At 36.4% G+C, this 17,862-nt stretch overlaps 1 protein-coding gene across 1 annotated transcript in view; it reads left to right on the forward strand.

Moving 5' to 3' along the window:
• Positions 1 to 4,710: 4,710 nt before the first annotated feature.
• The window catches only part of LOC306883703 (vascular endothelial growth factor receptor kdr-like), a 40,599-nt gene continuing 27,447 nt past the window's right edge, over positions 4,711 to 17,862 (forward strand). Inside the window, exons 1-4 of the mRNA XM_079439114.1 lie at positions 4,711 to 5,192; positions 14,318 to 14,414; positions 15,701 to 15,897; positions 17,260 to 17,384. Coding sequence (XP_079295240.1) covers positions 5,123 to 5,192; positions 14,318 to 14,414; positions 15,701 to 15,897; positions 17,260 to 17,384 — 489 coding nt within the window. The 5' untranslated portion in view covers positions 4,711 to 5,122. The remainder of the gene's footprint in view (positions 5,193 to 14,317; positions 14,415 to 15,700; positions 15,898 to 17,259; positions 17,385 to 17,862) is intronic.

The following is a 17,862-nucleotide window of genomic DNA, read 5'->3' on the forward strand; positions in this document are numbered from 1 at the left end:
GTGTTATTGCTACAAATATACCTGTGCAACTTCAGACTGGGTTTGTGGTCCAGGGTCACATTTTACTAACTTTTTAGTAACATATGAGATTAAAATGTACATTGTTTAAAATATCTAATTATATGAATACTATTAGGCTATATAAAATATATCAGCTAAAGGACAGATGTAAGTCAAAAATAAGCATTTAGGTTAAATGTAGAACTACTCTTTTCATGCATACGCGACTGGAGTATATTCAGAATTGCCAACTCTGTCCTGTTGAAAGATTTGGGCATTATGGTATAATAGCATTGTTTAAGCATAATATTCATCACCTTCTGGTAGTTAGAACCTCATTCACTCCCAAGAAAGTATGTGTTGATAACGCTGGAGTTTTTGATTTAACAGGGGAGGTCATTGTTGAGCTGAAGGAAGGAGCTCAAGCTGCGTACACAGAATCGGTTGTGGACTCTCTTATTGTGTTCACGGCACTAAATTCAAAAATAAGATGTCTTAAAAGCCCACTCCTCTCTGTGGTCGGCTTCCAGCAATTGTTTCTGCCTGAGTCTTATCTAGCCACCGTGCTGGCCTGAGGGAAATCAGTTCAGAGGGCTTGATTGCAAAGGAGAAAGAAAAAACAACATGATCTCTATGACATGCAGTCAGAGAGATGCACACAAGATTTCCTAAAGTCTGCTACATAAATAATATAAAAATAATAATAAACAGGCATATTTATACATTTGAGCCCAATTTAAAAATACTTCACCTCACAGTACTACTTTGGGATACAAGTTGCTAGCCCAATATTAGATTTAAGAAATACCTAAGTTAGATCTCTGCTGCCAAACCAGAAAACATGACCAGAAATGTCTTAGCTAAGTAGATTTAAAAAAAAAAAAAAAAAAAAAAAATATATATATATATATATATATAAATATACAGTGCCCTCCATAAATATTGGAACAGTAAAGACAAAATTCCTCTGTTGGCTGTGAAGTCAAGACATTTACAAATATGATTAAAAGATGAATATGAGCCAAACTGCAGAATGTCACATAGGGCTGGGCGATATGGCCAAAAAAAATATCGCAATAATTTTTTTCATATCAGTCGATATCGATAATTATCACGATAAATGTAAAATCTTTATTTTTTCAAGCTTAAAGCCAGATTTTTGCTCCAAAGTGAAAGTTGTAGAAACCAGACCATTAATTTTCCTTAACAAAATAAATATCTAAAATGTATTTCTTAATTTTTGCATGTTCTAATGAGTGATAGTGTTTCAAATCAAGAAACAGGTTTGGGTTGCCTGATAATATTAATAATAATAAAATCACTTTTTTTTGTCTCTTAGAAATGCACATTTGATAGTAGCTTGAGTTAGGATGCAGAGGTAAAGTTTTGTTCATTATCAAAATCAGTAACATCAGTAAAAATTGTAGCAAGTGTTTTTTTTTTTAAGCATTGGTCTCCCATAGTAGCATACATTTAAATCATGATAAACACAATTATAGCACCTCAATGCCATGGTAAAAATATAACTATATGGTTTTTAGGTAGCCTATTTGTATGAAAAACAGTAGTCTAAAACATTCAGTATAAATGCACACTTGCTATAGCTTAATCACAAATACATACACTATAATTATACACCATTACTCCTGTAATAAAATTCAGTGTGAATATCCCACATTTCTGCCACAATACCATGGTGCAGTGAGTGTTACTATAGTAAATCTATGGTAAATGATGGCAATGTGTAGATTGAAAAGCCTTCTGTCTTGTTGCACACAATGTTTCTGTTTTAAACTAACACAGAGTCGTTTGTGTTCATCGCTGAATTCATAAACATTATATCGAACATTTATCGAACTCTTCATATCGTTTTATCGAGGAAAATTATATCGCGATAATTATCGTTATCGAATTATCGTCCAGCTCTAATGTCACATTTTATTATTAGCCGTTTCAACACATATATGTTTTACCAAATAAAAAGAACAGCACTTTTAGAGTTCATCCCACTCATTGATGTGAGCATAAGTATTGGGGCAGTTGAGCATAAGGCAGATATAAAAGATTAAAAGCTATTATTTAGTTGCAGATCCCTTGCGCACAATCACAGCAGTGAGTCTGTGATCCATAGACATCACCAGACTCTTGGTCTCATCCTTTGAAATACTTTTCCCAGCCTTTAATTGTTGCTTGTTTTGGGGAGTTTCTGCCTTTATTCTCCTCTCCAGCTGGTGAAATTCATGTTCAATCGGATTTAAATCTGGAGATTGACTTGGGCATCTAAGACTTTCCATTTATTTGCCCTTATAAATTCCTTGACTGAACTGGCAGGGTGTTTTGGGTTATTGTCCTGATGCAATATGAAGCACTTCCCAATGAATCTGGTGGCATTTTGAATATTGGTAGGCAAGATGGTTTTGTATCCTTCCAAATTCATTCTGCTACTGTCATCATACATTAAGTCATCAGTAAAGTTGAGAGGGCCTGTTCCAGAGGCAGCCATGCATGCCCATGCCATGACAACACCTCCACCATGCTTTACAGACGACGCTGTATGCTTGGGATCATTGCAGTTCCCTTTTTTTCTCCACATTTTTGCTTTGTCTCATCTGTCCATAAACACAGTTCCAAAACTCTTCAGGCTCACCTTTGTGCTTTTTTGCAAACTCTAATCTCGCCTTTCTATTTTTGGTGCTGGTCAGAGGTTTGCATCTTGCTGTGTAGCATCTGTAATTCTGTGTCAAAGTCTCCTGAGGACAGTAGATTGTCAGAGCATCACCCCAGCTTTCTGGAAGTTATTGGTGATTTTACAGACACGTCTTTTAGGGTTCATTTTTACAGCTTTTATGATTTGTCTGTCATCAACTACTGTTGTTTTCTCAGCCGATCAGGTCGTTGTTGGTTGCTGGTGGTTTCCAAACTCTTGATTTCTCCATGCCCTTTTTTTTTTGCTATAGCTCTAACTGACTTCCTCTTTTACATTTATTCATTTAGCTGACGTTTTCTTTTCTTTTAGCATCCAAATTGCTTGCGTTTCTCTCAAAGTCAGCTCCCTTGTCTTCATCCTGGTTTGTGTGTCATCATGCAAGATTCAGAATACAGAAGTAATGGAAATAACTGAAACGACACATTCCCTGCTTTTAATATCTGAAGAATTAATGCAACAGGACACAGCTGATCACTTAGAAAGACCTATGAGGCAACTGTCCCAATACTTATGCTCACATCAGATAGAGGGATGAAACTCTAAAAGTGCTGAACTTCTTAGCTGGTAAAACATCTATGTGCTGAATCACATATATATATATGTGTGTGTGTTTGTGTAGCAAATTACAAAAATATTTAATTAAATTTACGCTAATGCAAGGGTGTTTCTAATGCAGTGTCTATGGGAGGGACGGTAAATTTGGCATCGTTCTCTCTTCTGACTGCTGATTCCTCCTTTTTTTGAAAGTCGTGAAAACACTATTGTGGAGTTTTTCTTGTGCTATTTGAGCAAACGGGAATGCAAAAAAATGTATTTGTGGTACTCTCCCATTCACCCAACTATGACGACTTTCACTGCTGAGAAACCCAGAAATGTGAAAAAAGTCTATAATAATAATACAGTTATTAATTTTTAATTACATAATAATATATTATATGTTTATAAATATAAAAATAAAAACATTGTGAAACAAAATACGATCAAATTACATCACACCACATCAAAAATAGGTTTCAAAAATATTTTCCCCCCAAAAAAGTTAAAAAATAAAAATTAAAAAGTTTGCATAAACATTGTAGAATAAAATATTATTTATGAAATATAAGTGACATCCTCTTCATCAAAAGTAGGTTGAAATAACTAAATCCTTAACATTATCAGCTACCTTCATTTTTTTGAGTCACAGAAGTAAATAAACTGGTAAACAGTTATCAGCTTAGCCTATACATTTGATTATCAGTAGCCCTTACTTTATCACAGTAATCACATTATCCTCCAATCATTGGGAAGAAAACCTCATGTCTCATTAACAATACCTCATCAGTGACCAACTGTATTAAACTGTACTGTATTTTTTTTTTTTTTTTAACGATTTAACATCCTGTGCATTTGAAATAATATAGATGGAAGGACATGAATGGACAATGCGATGCCGCATGTTGTGGGTAGCCTGTCCCCATTCATAACATCAAAAAGACAAACGGTCGGTGGTGCATCCACACACCATGTGGTGTTGGAAGGTGAAAAGAAGCCCCATGATTATTTACTTTGATATAAAATTAGCTGCACATCCTGTTGCTAAAGTTAAAAATAAACCCTGTAAATATTTTTCCAAGTTATTTTAACTGATATGTTATCAGACAATGCCTGTTTACCTTTGCACCTGGATATTTTAGGGACTGCTGGGGTTTGAAAGATTTTAGTTTAAAACAAGGGTGAAAGCCTCTTCACATTCATAGAAGCATTAGGGTGGGATTTTTCACAGAGATAAAATAAATCTCTAATTTAATCAGACAGAAATAGCACAAACATTTAATTAATTTTGATTAATACTAAAAAAATATATAAAAAAATTAAAAAATCTTTATAGATATCTGTAGGTGAGTTTCGTAGGGAAAGTGCGCGTGGAGAACTGGAGTATGGCTGCTGGGTTACTATGGAGACGTTGCGTCCTTCCGTCCCTGCTTCACTCATATAAAGCCTCCGAGAGGGAAAACCCCAGCAGAAAAGCCAAAGGCAGTGGTGTGCTGTATCATTCGGTTAGCATTAGTTCTTTTCATCGTTATATTATTGTTAGGCCTTCTTTATAGAGTCTAGTTTTCGAAATTTCATTCTCTCAGTTTTAGGAAGGAAGAGCAAACGTCGCACCTGCCCTTGGGAGTAGTTTGGTGCACCGGGGCAGGCGATACCTTTACAGTCACTGAGAGACTACGAGAGGTGTTTTCACTACAGAGGCATCACTGAGAGAACAGTCTCTGTCATATCAACGGGAACTATACGCATTTATACAACACAGGATAACGGGAACTATTTAACCATACGAGAAATAACAGAACTTGGACTGTTACAGCCTCATCCAAATAGGCTATAAAGTGACAGCTGATTACACGGAATATCCTTATTTTAACGGACGAAATGACCTCTGTTCAAGCCTCAGTCAAAGGCTTCTTCACTTTTCAGCTGCTTCTCAGTTTCTTCTCCTGTGGTAAGTGCGTTTTTTGTCATTTTTCTGCGTAAAGCGAAGCTGCAGGCGATCTTTGGCTTTCTATGGGCTGCTGTTGTACAGTTCAGCTGTTAACTTTATGGGCATTAACTGATCTTTATGTAAATGGATGAAAACAAATGTTGATGTAATGATGAAAACATTTTAGGATTGTGCTAGAATAATATTACATCTGATGCCATTGAATTACTAGTCAACTCTTTATTGATAGTTCTGATGATAGGGTATTTTTATTCTAGAAAATAATTACAATATGTTTGGTTGTCATGAGTTTAATGCACTTTTCGAACTATTTTGACTTTAATTAGTGAAGAAGAGACCATTATAAAAATTAGTGTGACAAATTAAATGAATGGGAACAAATATGTTGATAAAAGGATGTCTTTTGATGCAGTGATGACATTTTATGGCGACTTTGTGCTATAAAAAAATATACATTATAACTTATCTGAAAGCATTACATTTTGTATAATGATCATTTCATAAAAATATTAAAATACACTTTTTTTCTCTCAGTCTTTAAAGGTAACCTACTTTGATGTCATTGGCTATGTTTCTCAAAACCGAATGCGCTGCCTATGCCTATACACATTTGTTTGGTACTACATTTTGAGGATTATATGTGCCAAATGCATTGTTAGAACCCATTTTGGGGTCCAAGATTTTGTCTAGGTAGGCAGCTCACTGGGTTTTGAGAGCCAGTTATCAGTGGTCTGTACTCTGGCACTAAATGAAAAGCTCAATTAGAAAGCAGGAGGTGACCTCTCCCTGCTGGGGCTTAAATCCTTTTACTGACGTTTGCTCATTTTTCTGGGGATCCCAATCATTCCAGAGACCCCCAGTCGCCACCACAGCTAATGATGTAAGAACAGTAGGGCAGTGGGCACTTCTTGCATTCCTCCATCGTCTGGGACTAGTTCATTATTATAAGTGATTATTTACTAGTTATTCCAAGAATGAACACACATTGTGTTTGAAATATCACATGTGTTTTTGATAACTTTCAAAACAGTTTATTGTGAATGGGCACATCTCCAGTTCCAGTGTTGTTCTCAAGTTTGACAAGAGATATGTGTTTATGAGACAAAGTATTTTGTTGTCTTTGGCTGCTTGGACTTCTGGCTGCATCTCCTTATAAACAAGATGGATAGTAAAAGATGGATGCCATTGTTCATTGTGACATAGTAGTTGTACAGATACAGGTCTTCCTCCTGCTGTCCAAACAAACAGCAGAACTTACTCTGATCCAATCAGAGGAAATACTGCTCCCCCAATGACTTTTTGGGTCTTCAAGCTTTGTCGCCAAGGTCTCCAAGTAGATTTCCTTCGCTATCCTCACGCCGAGCGTGGGAAAGACACATGAAGGAAGCGGATGGAGAGGCAGGAGGCACCCTGGAATTGTTCTGGCCGTAGAGGTCACGGAAATGTGACACGCTACCTGAGTAAAGATTCCTTCCCCAGACTTCTTGCTTGCTCCGCTACTCCAAATGTGTGTCAGTCGCCCCACCTCAAGACAATAGTAGAGCGGAAGAGCATGCCATTATATTTTATAAGTTAGGATTGTATGGTTAATCCATTAGAAAAAAATAGGCCATGAAGACATTAGCCGTATCCCATTTTTGGTGGTTACACTGTGATTATTACATTTAAGACCAATTTTGTAAGCTGAATTGTGTTCATTTATCCATGTGGTGCAACTATATAATGTGTTGTGATTTCTTAGAAATTAAAAATTCATTTGAAACTGTTACATTGAAACTACTGAAGTGAAACACATTTTGACTCGCCTGTTAGAAGTTACTTTTAAGGATTAAGTATAAGGTCTGTTTTAAGTAAGAGAAATATCCAATAATGCTGCTCTGTAGAGAGATATAAGACATCTTGAAATGATCCAGATAATGCCCAGGGCTCTGTTTTCAAATTTTGCTGAACCATTTAAAGGTTAAAATACTCCAGGAATTTTACACAGCTGAGACCCCTCTGCATTGCATTACTTTCCAGAACTCACTGAATACGTGCCAGGCAACTCGTACTTGCTCCTTTAACATCACAACTTTGCAGTAATACAACATTTTATTACTGACTTGACAAATTTGGTCTGTTTCACATTGTATGCATTTAAGAAGCACGTAAGCGGAGCATAACTGCAGGCTCTCTTCGTGCTTTAAATCTAGAAGTATATATGCTGCATAACAGAGATATGGCTGTATACAGAAAATAAAATGATGTCTGATATCTTGATAGCAGACATAAATTTGAAAATGGTTATCAGGAGTTGGCCATTGAAAACTATTGTACTGGCTTCATATCCAGCAAGCTAAACACTTCTACTCAATAAACGGACTTGACACCAGGAAGTCGCAGTTCAGATGATTTACTGAGTAAAATGTGTAAAACTGGAAATAAAACTGAATAACACAAATTTAAGCGGAAGAATACAAAAAGACCAGTAAAACAGGCAGAGCCAGAACAAATATTACAAACTTAAAAGTTGTTATATTTTATTTGCATGAGGAAATTGAACCACATTTTAATTCAAATGATAATGGATCTATACGGAATATCAATATCAATATCAATATCAATAATAATTTTATTCCAATCCTCACAAACAAATTTCCACAAAATAAATAAAATACATTGTTACTGAAAAAGGAGTAGGCAGAAGCCTTGCTTATTATGCCTACCCTTTATACATAATAACTTAAATAAATGTTTAATTTAAATAAATTGTGTTATTTAAAAGGGGTAAATCCATAGATTTACCCCTTTAACAGATAAACACCTACTTTTTGCATTATATACAATAACATATACAATCCTCTTAAATTATACTGACTTTGTCTTATTTTGAACAGCCTCTGAATGCAATTTGGAAGTAAATTATTATAAACTTTGTACATTAACTGTAAAGTATATAGATCAACTAAATCGAGAAATTTTAATGCATGTAAATTAATAAACAATTTATTTGTTGGTTCGTAATAATCAACCTTTTTAACAATCCTAATAGCTTTCTTTTGTAACATATATTGAATTTAAGTTGGTTTTATATGTGTGACTCCACACAACAAGTAATGTATGGAACTATGAGCGCACAATACAATATATATAAAGTTTTTTCATTCAAAATATGTTTTATTCTATTTAATATTGCAATGGATTTAGACATTTTTATTTTTACATGATTAATATGTGATTTCCAACATAATTTATGATCAATTATAACACCCAAAAATTAAATTTTTCTTTCTATTTCCTCATTATTAATCATTAGTGTCACTTTATTGTTACTTTGTCGATTACTAAATATTATAAACTTTGTTTTACTTAAATTCAGTGAAAGTCTGTTATCATCAAACCATTTTTTATTCTATTTCCACGGTATTCAGAAGCTGTTTTCCCAGAACAATATAAATTAGTATCATCAGCAAACAAAACCTTTTTTAATACAACCTAAACTGAAGCTGTGTACAGCTAGCAGCATGTGCATTAAGCTTAACACCCATTTTTCTCAAACAGTGTTATTTATGTTGCTTAATAAAAGCCTACTGTATATTGCAGTTGATTTAATTAGTTCAGTGCACTATGTATGGTCAAAATAGCTACAGTGCTGAATCTGTACTTGTACCTTGCTATACAGAACTTACTCAAGCAGTGTAAATACAGTAAGCTATTGATATGGGTGACAAATATAGTTGTTTGAACATGTTCTACACAAAATCGTGCCTGGTTTAAACTTGCTCAGTGTGATTTCTTTCTGGATTACATTTTATTTTCCAGGCTCAGGAAGAACCATAATGTTCCTTCTGAACAGCCGTTCAACAGCAGTGCATGTTGGGAGGAATACAGTAGGTAGGGGTCAGCCAAGTACAATTCAAGCTCATCCACTCAGCGGTGGGGTGGCGTGCAAGTACAGACTGTGCACAGACGTCCTTCTTTCTCTCTTTCATGATTTCTGGCTTGCTTGCTTTCTACGCATTTGCAGTCTTCTCCATTTTCTCCCTTAATTAAACATAAAAACATTATAGAGATATAACAATTACTATATTTCAGCACCTACACCAATGAAATAGTAATGTTTTGTTTTTTAAGCGCACACTCCAGTTATGTCATCTGCCACTTTAAATGCTTTTAATTGGCTGTCTAAAATAAAAATATATTTTTTAAACTTTTTTTTTTAAAGAACCTCAGATGGTGTGCTTTGAAGACCATGTTTTTAGTCATGGGTTATTTCCTCTTAAGTTGTCTTTTCTCTTTGACACACTAGTTCACTCTTTGCAAGCAATGATGGCTGTTCATGGGGCGTTATATTGCAATTTCAAGGAGAATCTCCAGCATGGAGTATAGCACAATGCCCTGAGCTCCAAAACATATTGTGGAAGCTTATGGGATTCAAGTCCACTTATGGAGACTGTTTCCAGGGTTCTTCATATTCCATGGTTTCAATATTTGGTCAAATATGACCAAAATTACCATGCAGCCAGCTGTTCTTTGTTTAATTTACCATCTCATTTCATTTTTCATACAAGTTGTGTTTATGTGTTGGGTTTTCGACCATCCAAAGACCAATCCAGGAACTAATAAAATCTGCATTCTCCATTGCTGTTGTCTTAACCTTACGGCTTGGCAGGAAGCAGTAGTTGTAGCAAAGGGACTTGCAACAAGAGAACACTTCAATGAATAAGAAGGCAGGCAGCACAGTTGGAGGTGTAGTAGCAACTTTTTTGGAGGGTGATCTCTAATTTGTTTAAGAGTTTACCCTTCAGTCTGCCATCAGCTCCTTGAACATCTCGTGAATTTGTTTTACTGTTGTTTGTGTAGCAGACAGGACCATCATTAAATGCCATTAATTATGTAAAAGCTGTATAACTAGAAGCTGAATAACCACCATCGAACTACCACATGAATTGCAGTAAATGTACAAGCAGACATATTATTACAGTTTGTTATATAGGTCTAGCTCTCGGGAATGATTGATTTTAATTGGCCACTTGTGTATTGTTATGGTCAAATACTTTTGATTATCCTACATGTGCTCATTTCAGGCTTGTATAACTGTCCTATCTCTCTCTTCTCGTAATGTAACAATGGTCCCACTTTATATTAAGTGGCTTTAACTACTATGTATTCACATTTAAATTAATTATTTGGTGCAGTGCATTTATTATGTACATACATGTTTTTACATTGTACGTATTTAAAAAAAAAACATAATTATTTAATGTAATCACATTTATAGTTACAATGGTGACCCATCCCTTACACCTTAACCCACCCTTAAACCATAACACTAAACCTGTCCCTAACCTTACCAATATCTCACCTCAATAGCAGTTAATAGTAGTTAAGGCCACTTAATATAAAGTGGGTCCAACTATAAGTCGTCGTAAAATGTACAGATGCTCTTTTTTTGGGGTAATAACGAACAGTTTACTGTACATTACCAGACATATTACATGATTTATGATATAAAGTATATAGATGACATAATGAGGGAAAATGTATAGTCACAGTATCTCTTGTCATAATATGTCAGCTTATAGAGCCAAATATCCACATAAAATTTGAGCAAAATCTGGCAAAATTTGAGTATTTAGAGTTTTACAAGTCCCAGAAGGGTACTTTTTGGACTTCCGAAAAAGACAGGAAAGAAATTGTGCGATTGGTCGCGTGCAACAATTGCCTGACGTTTTGGTTCTGTGCCCATGGACACGCTTACTATTGTTTTACGTTATTTTTATTTATTAAGAAGCCTTCGTTGCTTGTAAAGCTTTGAAATCACAATGTATACTGTGGCAAGGTTAAATGATTAATATATTTCTATTGTTGAGTAAGCCCAAAGAGATTACCCCTGCTCCGTCCTAAGAGACTGCTTTACCGGCATCACATGGGTGGACAGGAAGCACAGGCAGTCATGTACCAGCCACAGAGTAGGGAATTCCGCATATTATGACCAACGCTTACTGGGCAGCGACAGGATTTCCTCTCTACAAAAGACAGTGCACAAGTAAATTGAATTGCATCTGTAAAAAAAAAAAAACATCAAACTCAAGCATCATCTGACTTCATAAGTTCCAGCTTTTTAACACCCACTCGGGACCAGTGACACATGATGATTGCTGAACAGTTTTGGGTTAAAATTTTTGCAACACAATGCTGATATTATTTAGAGTTCTCCGGAGGTCAGCTTTCCGTGAAAGCCCACACATAATTTCAGATTAATTTCAGAGTGTTTTTGTTTTTCATCTCATTCAACATTTAAACCTATCATCTTTGTGAAGGCTTCTCTGCTCTTCTGGCCATGAACCTTCTCTTGTTCTTCCTCACAAAACTGCAAACATCAATTAGGATGCTTTATTGACTGATTGCATGATTGTAGGAGGTTAGGAGGAGCGCAGCCTTTGACAGTGACATGTCTTTTATATGTTCCCATGAGAGACATGTAGACTAATCATGCTGAATATGGCAACCCACGTAGCATCAGTGCTGTGTTTTTTCCATTCATCCATGGTTGTCGTTTATTTTTAATAGGCTTTAATGGAAACCAGGTCCCAGGCCCCTTGAAGCACCACAACAAGCCTCATTTTTGCCATTTTTCAGTCTTTGTGCTGGAGGAATACAGTACACAGTTGGCGGAGAGGGGGGCGAGGTGCCGCACTGAGGTCAGCACTGGGCGAGACATCAGGGGCAGGTGGGGGTCTGTGTGCTGTGGGAATACGTGGGTGTACAGGGACAGAGACACAAGGTTTTTATGAGAAAGTACTCTTCTTAAGTGGGCCGCTAGGGGCCCCTGCTGAACAGGGCAGCTGTGAAGACAGCGAGAGTTGTTGGGTTTTACAGGATGTGATTCACCGCTCATGTTTGCATGCAGGTGTACATCTGTGAACGAGGCTTCAAAGGAAAATAGGAATATGTGGATGTCAGCAGGAATCAATAATTCTCATAAAAACGTATTTGGTATCAGACCAAAGCTTCTGTGTGGTAAGCACGCATTTCAGAGCAGTCAAATCCAGTTTGACTCACTCTGACTAATATCTCTCTGTTGTACATTGTCAACAGCATTTTCTTGTAACTCTGATGTAATGGATTAAGATGTACAGTGTTTCTAAAACATCCTCATCAGAATGTGTGATGACTCATAAAGCATGCGGACACAATGTTCAACATAAGAGCTTTCATGAGTAGTGTTTGTCTGAGACGGGAGGTGGACCTGCAAAGTTACTGTCTTTGACAAAGTTTGGTCTGCGGCTTTTTACCATGATTTATTAAAGACACCAACATCACAGCAAATACATTTTTAATGTGTGTTTTATTTCATGTTTAAATGTAAATGTACAAATCAAATCTGTCTAAATATCTACAGGACAGATTTGTAGTGTAATAAGAGTGTCACCATAGGGGAGGGTATTTTTTTTGAGTAGGACATCTGTGGTTATGTCTGGTTATGTCTCATCTGGTCAGAGGGTAGTATCAAGCTGATAGAGGTGTGTACTTTGCGTGAAAAGCTCCAGTTACATCCGCTCCCCTTAACTAACCTTGGACTGTGAAACAACAATGATGTTGAAGCATACTGAGAGGAAGTTCATATTAAGTGGCAGTGTTGGTGTAGTTGGTGTGTTTTTTAGTCATATGGGGGCGAAACTACATGAGTAATAGAATATGACTTTCATTATAATTAGTAAGTGTGTTTTATCAGAAAGAGAGAGAAAGTAATATGGGTGTTCATGAGAAGAAAATAAACATTGTATGATACTGCTATCATCCTGATAATAATCCTTTTTAGCTTTGTTTTGGACACAGACGCCATATTACAGAACTTTATGATCTTAAATGTTAAGTTAAAATCTGACTCAAATAGTTACCAGAACTATTATGGGTTGTTCACACTTCTTTTAACTTGAGATGGTGACATGTGTGAGGCTCAGAAAAAGTGAGGATGTCTGCAAATGAAGAAAAACAATGAAAAAAGTGAACCTGTCCACACAAAACATGTTTTTGCATTCCACTTTAACTCTTTTTTTTTTTTTATGTGCACTAGATGGATGTCTTTCATATTTGCATCACTTTTTTAGTGTCTCACTCATGAGCGTTGTGCTTTTAGGACTGAAAAACTAGTGATCTGCATTGCGATGCTGGTCCATTAGTTAAACCAGCTTGGACCAGAATCAAAGTTCATGCTGATCTAAGATTGTGTTTTTCACTGGGGAGATTTCTCAGAAGGCTGCTCTTATAACAAAAAAAATTCAAAATAATACAGTTTTTGCTTGGCAACACAAATAACCTGCATTACAATGCCACAACAGAAAGCGTTCAGGGAGTAAGTTCAAAAGAAGGAAATCACTTATGAGACAAATGTCACCCGTCCTGGGCAGCAGAGGGAATGATACCGCTTCCTGTCCCGAGAGTACTCATGGCTCCTATCGTCAGCTTTACCTGGCCCCAGACCAGCAGTGAACCTTCACTGTAATAATAGCACACAGAAGAGATCTCAGGAGATCCAAGTAAAAATGAAGCTCTTCATCAGAGTATAAAAAGGTGGCATTATACAGAGGGCAGAAAATAGGGACTGATTGATGTGAAGGATGTGTTTAAGGACATCTGATTCATCTGGGTCTGGCTTGTTCTCTCACACACGTGCTGACAGAGGTGACCCCTCCGTGGGGGGCACAGCTGTACCCCTGGCCTCCCTCCTCTGATCTAGAATGTATACACATGCTCAAACGCACTGTTTCCACATCTCTGCCGGCTCAAACCTGTCCAGCACAGACAGTCCAGCTCAACATGAAAGCGGAAAGGCTATTGCTTAACATTCTGAATCAGAGTCTCCAAATTACACTGTAATGATCTTGTACTTCCTAGAATGTTCCATTTGCAGTTTGCTTAACCACAGTTTAGCATTGTGCTTGCATTACAATTCACCACAAATAACTTTAATGCGCATCTTCAAAAAGTTGACAGTCACTTGGAACCCTGGAAACTTGTTGCGGTGTTGTGTTACTATATTATAAGGCTGTCAGTTTGACCACATTGTGGCTTTTGTGGGATGTACTTGCGATGTTAGTGTGTCACTGATTGTGTGTTTTGCTATATTGTGTTTTCTGTAGGGTTGGTAGAGGGATTTCATCTGCCTGATCCACAGCTGCATCCTACTGTAGACACACACCTTCAGCATGTTGGTGACACGCTCACACTCAGCTGCAGGTACTGTGTCCATCTCACACAAACACTAAATATAGAATATGCAAATGTTATTGATATTATACAATCAAGCATTCCAGTATTTAGACAGAATAAATTTAAACTCAGTTTAGAATAATATAAAACTACCAAATTATTTTAAATAGCCCTTTTAAAACCATCTTATCAGAAATATCTTCTTTTATGTTTCACAGAAGAAAGTCGTACAGGTTTTGAACATAGTAAATGACAAAATGTTTATTTTTGTGTAAACTATCCCTTTAATTCTGTATAAGCACTTGGGTGACAGCTGGTGTGTGTCCATGCACACTGATCTCACACCATAACTCTTCAAAACAAAACTCATTTGCTTTTGCTTTGACGTGGGATGAGAGGCTATCGGAAAGCAATATAGTCCCCAAAAAAGCTATGTCATCCAAATGTAGCGGAAAGAGAAGGGGACGGGGGACTTCTGAAACATACACATTTAGAATCTGAGAGAGCATTCGATGCTATTGCAGTCATGCCAGGAATGCTGACCCCGAAGAATCTTAACTAATGTAACGCTTCCCTAGAAGGCCGTGTGAGCCAGAAGCAGATACTGCCTTTGGCTCTGGACAGAGATTTGAGGCTGAGGTTGCATGACCCATCAGTCTAGAGGCAGCAGCAGTATGTGAGATATGTCTGATTCTCCACTGGGGTCCTTAAAATGTGCCCTTTTAAAAAACAAACAATGTTTGAAACATTTGAACACATCCATTAAATGAATACCTGTTCCCATGTGAAAGTGGGACACTAGCAAACTTTAAAACTTTCCAAAATAAACCCACTGAAAATATGGATGAAGAATCTGACATGCTCTCAGAGTAAAAACTCATTTTCAGTAATTCAGAAAGAGTTCTTGTAACATTTAAAACAAATGTAATCAGGAACCGCAGAAGCATCAGTCAATGAAGGATTTGTTTTAAACTGGTCTTTCTATAAACTCTTCTTATGCTTAATACTAAAGTTATGCTCAGGATGCCAATCAAAAGCATCTGCTGTTGATTCATTTCAGTTACTTTTAGGATTACGTTTGTAATGTCAGAGTAAACTAAAAGAGGCTGCAGAATGTGTTTGTATGTGGTTGGTTGTGTAATTTTCCTGATTTTGTTTTTAAGTTCTGTAATATATGACATTAATAGCTAAAAATCAAATGTTGTAGCAGTAGACACTCTGCAATGATTATTTAATCTGGCATAAGTCTACTTGGCTATGAAATTGTCCTTATTGTTGCTGATGTTTTGTTTATTTGGTGTGACTTACATTAGAGGATCAACTTCCCTGCACTGGAAGCTGGCTAATAGAGATGTGTCATCGGTATGGATTGAACCGTGTGAGGAGAGAATGCACAAGCACTGCAGCAAGCTGGTCATACACAACCTGATGCACAATGACACAGGGTTCTACACATGCAGTCACCAAAAGTCTAGCAATCATGAGGTGTCCACATATGTTTTCGTTAAAGGTAAGATAATTAGAATACTTATTAATGTTTTTAGCATTGACCCAGAGATTTTACAAAATTGGTTTAGTAAAATAAAACATCTCTTTGGATAATTTTTTTACATTTATTTTTTACTTGAGTACATCGCTATTTTTGGTTACAAATAATCCCTACTGGATAAACCAAGGAACTCGGCCCTTTCCTTCCAATTAATTACCACAAGAGATTTTGAGGTCTCTCTGTGTAAAACAGGACCTGGAAAAGCTCCAAGCCGTTAGAAAAGCTTGAGATTTAAAAAAAAAAAAAAATGAAGTAATGAGAAACTTCGCCTCATTGTAGACTTGACTGAAACTAGAAAAAAAGCCATAAACCTGTTAGCTGGGCAATTGAGCTAGTGACTATGCAGCTATGACTGCTCACTTTGAATCACTGACAAGTGGACCGTATCTGCAAAACAGAACCTAGCTGTCATAAGACTAGGAAATAGAAAATCAGTGGCACAAAAAGGAAGGATTTTATATTAAGCTGGATGTCTTTAGAGATGGAAACAGAGTTTGATTGTTCTGGAAACCTGGTTTTTGATAATTTCCTGTTTGGCTTCTGCTTAGAGTCTTCCTGTGCCTCCCGACAACTGCGTAAGCTGTTAACGTTTTAAGCAAGAGTTTTTTAAATGTCCCTCAAAAGAGATTGTAATTATGAACTTATCTATGAACTTATGAACTTAATTAAAAAACGTATCGACCCTAAACTTTTGAACGGTAGGGTATGTCCAAAACAGCTGATCTGCATTTCATCTATAGCAAAATACAGTGATAACTTTAGCTGTGAAAATGACAACAAAGCTCACCAAGTCTCTGGCTCACCAACTGTTTTGTTTAGCAGACCTCTACCACTGCGGCCTGCTGCATGTATAGCCAATTTATTACCTGATAGTCCCCTGGTTCATCTCACTATGTAATTCCACTGTTTATGTTAGCTAAGTTTATTTAAAATATATATTTTATTACATGAACACTGTCAGCACACAGAAGATCTTGTTTGTTTAATCACGCCAATCTCACAGCATAGCTGAACAGTAACATTCGCTGCTTCCAAACTGTTTCTGTTTCGTTATCCAGCAGCCTGTGTGGCAGTTTGCTGTTTAAAGAGAAATATTATCTGACTTTATCTGGAATATTTAATTGCTCCTTTAGGCTGGATGTCTAGGCATTGCCTGATGTCTGAGAATTCACTGATAAAATATTAAATACTTTTAAAAATGCCATTTAAAATCATAAGTGAATTAATGAATTATGGTGTTTGTGATCGGTAAATTAGCTTTGTGCTAAGCAAACTGTTATTATTTTGTGCTTACTGTATTATTTTATTGATTTTAAATCATAGATCACAATCATCCATTTGTGGAGGCTCACAGTATAGCACAACCGCTTTATGCATATCGGGAGGAACCTTTTTTAGTGGTCCCATGCAGAACAACATCTCCGAATCAACATGTTATCCTTGAGACTGTGAGTATTTTTTTTATGTTTTCAAACCCACTTAATGTGAAAATATTCACATATAATTTACAGCCACATGCTGAGGAGGTGAATGTTTTACCTGCTTTCTATGCCTCAAAAGCCTTGAATATGAAAAAAAGAGGATGTGTTTTGTATGATCTGACATTGAAAAATGCCTTGGACCATGGGCATCTCAGAGTTTCTCACACCCATCAAAGCCCTGAGCATGTGTATACAGATAGAGACAGTGTGCCATATGCTCAGGGAAGCGCAAGGAGGCCTAAGGAGTCACTCTGTCTGCTTCCTGTAAGAACAGGAAGGTAGTGTTGTACTGTTGTTTTTCATTCAAAATAGAAACTCAGGCTATAAATAAAACACCTTTTTTTAACGCATCATGTCCATGAAGACTAGGTTAGGAAAACTTCTGTTTATTCATTTAATTAATTTTTTTTATTTAATGTTTAATTTAATTTAATTAGATTTTATG

The sequence above is a fragment of the Barbus barbus genome (genome assembly GCF_936440315.1).
Source record: "Barbus barbus genome assembly, chromosome: 17".
Taxonomy (NCBI): Eukaryota; Metazoa; Chordata; class Actinopteri; order Cypriniformes; family Cyprinidae; genus Barbus; species Barbus barbus.